The sequence below is a fragment of the Rhincodon typus genome, chromosome 18 (genome assembly GCF_021869965.1).
Source record: "Rhincodon typus isolate 14 chromosome 18, sRhiTyp1.1, whole genome shotgun sequence".
Taxonomy (NCBI): domain Eukaryota; kingdom Metazoa; phylum Chordata; class Chondrichthyes; order Orectolobiformes; family Rhincodontidae; genus Rhincodon; species Rhincodon typus.
In genome coordinates this window covers 41,586,654-41,592,019 of record NC_063349.1, presented here as the reverse complement: position 1 = coordinate 41,592,019, position 5,366 = coordinate 41,586,654, and the positions used below count along the sequence as shown (strand labels likewise).

The 5,366-nt window shown below is 45.1% G+C and overlaps 1 protein-coding gene across 2 annotated transcripts in view; it reads right to left on the bottom strand.

The window, feature by feature from the left end:
* LOC109916997 (tetraspanin-8) overlaps nt 1-4,103 on the bottom strand; it is a 23,833-nt gene extending 19,730 nt beyond the window's left edge. The window contains exon 1 of one of the 2 annotated variants that reach the window (XM_048607744.1): nt 3,745-4,103. In XM_048607744.1, the coding sequence (XP_048463701.1) occupies nt 3,745-3,804 (60 nt within the window). In that variant the 5' untranslated portion in view covers nt 3,805-4,103. The remainder of the gene's footprint in view (nt 1-3,744) is intronic. The other variant, XM_048607743.1, reaches the window with a different exon arrangement.
* Between the last annotated feature and the right edge of the window lie 1,263 nt (nt 4,104-5,366).

Here is a 5,366-nt window from a genome sequence, read left to right as displayed (position 1 = left end):
AGGGGGAGTTGAAATGGTTCGCGACTGGGAGGTGCAGTTGTTTGTTGCGAACCGAACGTAGGTGTTCTGCAAAGCGGTCCCCGAGTCTCCGCTTGGTTTCCCCGATGTAGAGGAAGCCACACCGGGTACAGCGGATGCAGTATACCACATTGGCAGATGTGCAGGTAAACATCTGCTTGATGTGGAAAGTCTTCTTGGGGCCTGGGATGGGGATGAGGGAGGAGGTATGGGGGCAGGTGTAGCACTTCCTGCGGTTGCAGGGAAAAGTGCCGGGTGTGGTGGAGCTGGAGGGGAGTGTGGAGCGGACAAGGGAGTCACGGAGAGAGTTGTCCCTCCGGAAAGCAGATAAGGGTGGGGAGGGAAAGATGTCTTTGGTGGTGGGGTCGGATTGCAGATGGCGGAAGTGTCGGAGGATGATGCGTTGGATCCGGAGGTTGGTGGGGTGGTACGTGAGGACGAGGGGGATTCTTTTTTGGTTCTTATTGCGTGGACGGGGTGTGAGGGATGAGGTGCGGGAGATGTGGGAGTCACGGTTGAGGGCGTTCTCGACCACCGAGGAGTGGAAGTAAACCAGTCCAGCTCATCCCTGCCTCCCTAACCTGTTCTTCCTCCCACCTATCCCCTCCTCCCACCTCAAGCCGCACCTCCATCTCCTACCGACCAACCTCATCCCGCCCCCTTGACCTGTCCGTCCTCCCTGGACTGACCTATCCCCTTCCTAACTCCCTACCTACACTCACCTTTCCTGGCTCCATCCCCGCCTCTTCGACCTGTTTGTTTCCTCTCCACCTATCCTCTCCTCTATCCCTCTTCTATCCTCCTCCCACTCTCTCCCTATTTATTTCAAAACCCCCTTCCCCTCCCCCTTTTCTGATGAAGGGTCTAGGCCTGAAACGTCAGCCTCTCTGCTCCTATGATGCTGCTTGGCCTGCTGTGTTCATCCAGCCCTGCACCTTGTTGTCATTAGAACAGGTTTTACTGTTAGTGATGAATTTAAGAAACAGAAACAAAAGAGGAAAGAGCCTAGGGTGTCCACTCCAAATTATTACCTGGCAAAATGTAGATACTTGAGCCCATAAAAGGAGCTGTGAGCAATACGGACTATTTGCTAAATGAAACTCAATGAGTGATAATTTTCTGTTGTTTACGAGTACAAAAGTTGCCCACAAAAAGAAATGTACTCTGTAAAGTTTTTGTTTCACTTGTTCTGTAAGTTTTAAAATATGAAATCCTGACATGTCATTCTTTCAACTATTAATCCCCTTAAGTTATAGTTCTTAATGCAGATTACAATATTATGGGTGAAAATTTTCCTGTTCAATTGCAAGGCACTTCTGCTGAAGATGACTTTGAATTCACTCTATTTCATATGACCTTTTATTGGCTTTGATATTTTCATGAACTTTTGTGAATACACACATCAGCAATGGCTTTCAGCACTAGTAAAACGGGAAAGCAACTTCTTTCAAGCTGGCAGATGTAGTAAAGGGTACAACGTTATATGAAAAAGGTCATTTACAGTGACAAATGAATACTAATAAAAGGAGGATAAATGAAAAAACAAAGGTGTACAGGGAATCTCTGTTTACTTTACACATATATTAACCTTGAATTTGATTCACTCCATGTGATATCAAACAACAGTTGGAGGCACTGGATACTGCAAAGGCTATGGGCTCTGACAATATTCTGGTAATAGTACTGAAGACTTGTGCTGCAGAACTTGCCGCTTCCCAGTACAGTTAAAACACTGGCATCTACCCAACAATGTGGAAAATTGCCCAGGTATGTCATACAACCACAAACAGGACAAATCCAACCCAGCCAATTACCACACCAGTCTACTCTCAACCATCAGTAAAGTGGTGGAAGGTGTCATCAACCATGCTATCAAGCAGCACCTGCTCAGAGATGCCAAGTTTGGGTTCTGCCGGGGCCGCTCAGCTCCTGACTTCATTACAGCATTGGTTCAAACATGGACAAGATCGTTAATTTCCAGAGGTGAGGTGAGACAATGACAGCCGTTGACATCAAGGCCATATTTGACCAAGTGTGGCATCAAGGAGCCCTTGTAGTGGGGCAAATTCTCTACTAGTTGGAGTCATACCTGGCACATAGGAAGAAGGTTGTGGTTGTTGGAAGTCAGTCATCTTAGCTCCAGGACATCTCTGCAGGAGTTCCTCAGGATAGAGTACTCAGGCCACCCATCTTCAGCTGCTTCATCAAATGACTTTCATCATAAAGTCAGAAGTGGGGATTCTCGCTTAGGATTGCATAATGTTCAGCAACATTCACAAGATATTGAAGCAATCTATGTTCAAATGCAATGAGATCTGGATAGTATCCAGGTTTGAGCTGAGAAGTAACACTCACCACATAAATGCCTGGTAATTACCATCTCCATTAAGAAAATCTAACCACGCCCCTTGACATTCAATGGTATTACCATCACTGACGCCGCCGCCCCCCTCCCCCGCCTCCTTTATCAACATCCTGAGCATTACATTGACCATAAACTCAACTAGAAGTCACCACATAAATAGTGGTTACAAAAGCAAGTCAGAGGTGAGGCAGTCTGTGGTGAATAACTCACCACTTAAGTTCCCAAAACCTGTTCCCCATCTACAAGGCACAAGTCAGGAGCATGATGGAATACTCCCCACTTGCCTGGCTGGGTGCAGCTCCAACAACACAAGCAGCTTGACACCATTGAGGATAAAGCAGCCAGCTTGATTGGCACCACATCCACTTCCTCCATCACAGTTGCTCAGTAGTAGTATCTACAAGACGCACTGCAGAAATTCACCAAAGATCCTTAGGCAGCACCTTCCAACCCACAACTACTTCCATCTAGAAAGACGAGGTCTGCAAAGACATAGAACACCACCACTTGCATTGTCCCCTCTAAGCCACTCACTACCCTGACTTGGAAATATATCACCCACACTTCATTGTGGCTGGGTCAAAACCCTGGAATTCTCTTCCTAAGGGCAATATGGGACTACCTGCAGCACACAGACTGCTGTGGTTCAAGAAGGCAGCTCATCACCACCTTCTCAAGGCAACTATGGACCCGCAATAAATGCATATTAGGAAACCAGGTGATTTTAAACTTTCATGCAGCAATGAAGCAAGTTACACGAGGTTTTTGTGTATGGCAAGGAAGGAATTATAAAGAAGCCGACAATTTCCACATATCAATTTCTCAGAACATGGCACGTCAAGTACTAAACCCAACAAGCAAGGTTGCCAATCCTCCAGGACTTAAAGCTCAACAACTTGCAAACTGACACGTGGGTTTCAGTTTATAATGTTGTTATTGATGGGCGCTATAACAATACCAGGAATTGGAAGAAAGGCTGTTTGGAGGAGGAAGATCAGGAGTTGAAGTCTTGTGACGTTGGGAAGAAAATCTCTGGGTGCGATCACAGAACGAGACTTCCCCACCATTTTATGTTTTGAAAAATATTACGACTCACAAAATTTAAAAAACGAGCCATTATTGTGGAGAAGCAAGCAATTAAATGTCAGCGTCTCAATTGGTAACTCCTAACCAAGGGGCTCAGTATCGTGTCTTACATCAACTCGGTATTAGGATGGGGATGAAATAAAACATAACTAAATCGGGAAATGCAAACGCTAGTTTCGCATGCACGTTACAAGTCCTGACTAGTTTGGTTCACAGCCGCGATTACTTTCTGCAATGCGGGATTTGTCAAGATAAAATTTTAAAAATAAACTCACCCAAAATAAAACGTTGAAGATGAACATGGAATACTTGATGCATTTATTAGCTTCAGTCATTTTCCCCTTTTCTATTCCTCAGCCGCCGAGTGAAACTTTAACACGCCGCTTCTCCTACTCCTTTGCTGACTAAATCATTCACTGCGTCCCTCCCACTTCTCAAACGGCTTGGAATGAAATCTTCCAAAGAGCGGCTACGCCTTGCTGCATTGACTATAGCGCAACACGTTGGGATATTGTCGCCAAGTACCTAGACGATTTGTCTAGGGAGCCAGAGGAGTCTGTAAGGACAAGCTAATTTGATAATGGACAGAATAAAGCCTGCCAACTACAAATAAACTACTGCTTGTTATTTCCATCGATGACTTGCATTCTAAAAACCCAATGTCAATTGGTTAATTTTGCAGATGGTATTCTGAAGCAGGAGAGACAAGGAGTGAATGTTTGGACTGCAGTGCTGAGTGACAGTCCCTGGGGTCAGTAATAGAAACAACTCCAGGCAGCAATCAGGCAGTGTGGAGTTCTTTCTAACTGTTATGGGCACTCTCACCCATTATAAGACTGTAAGACCTTAACCTATAAAAGCAGAATTAGGCCATTTGGCCATCGAGTCTACTCTGCCAATCGACGATGCCTGATATGTTTCTTAACACCCTTCTCCTGCCTTCCCATAACCCTTGATCCTCTAATCATGAACTCATCTATCTCCATTTTAAATATACTCAGTTATGCGGCTTCTGTGGCTGAGTTCCACAGATTAACCACCGTCTGGCTGAAGAATTTCCTCCTCATCTCAGTTCTAAATGGCCATCCCTTCACTCTAAGGCTGTGCCCTAGGGTACTGGTCTCTACTATTGGTGGAAACATCTTGTCCACCTCCACTGTAGCCATGTCTATCAGTATTCTGTAAGTTTCAATGAGATCTCCCTCAACCGCTCCTCATACGAAAAGCCCGTCATCCCCAGGATCATTCTTGTCACCCTCCTCTGGACCACTTCCAACACCAGCACTCTGCTCATAATATTGCAAATGGGGTTTGACCAGAGCCTTATACAGTCTCAGCAATACATCTCTGCTCTTGTATGGTAGCCCTCTTGAAATTAATGCAAACATTGCATTTGCCTTCCTAATTGCCACTGATCTTGCATTTTAGCCTTACAAGAATTTGGAACTAGGATTCCCAAGTCCCTTTGTGCTTCAGATTTCCAAAGCCTTTCCCCATTTAGAAAACAGTCTACACCTCTATTCTTTCTATCAAAGTGCATAACCTCACACTTTGCCACATTGCATTCCATCCGCCACTTCTTTGCCCACTCTCCTAGCCTTTGTAGCCTTCGCACTTCCTCAACATACCTGTCCCTCCACCTATCTTTGTGACATCTGCAAACTTAGCAACAATGCCCTCAGTTCCTTTGTCCAGATTGCTAATTTATAAAATAAATAATTGTGGTCCCAACACTGATCCCTGTGGAACTCCAATAGTCACTTGCTGCCATCCTAAATAAGACCCCATTATCCCCACTCTCTGCCTTCTGCGAGCGAATATCTTACGAACTTCGCTATTGTGTTTATCAACTTTCAGATGGAGGATTGAAAAGAAAATGCAAAGTCTCTGAACAAAA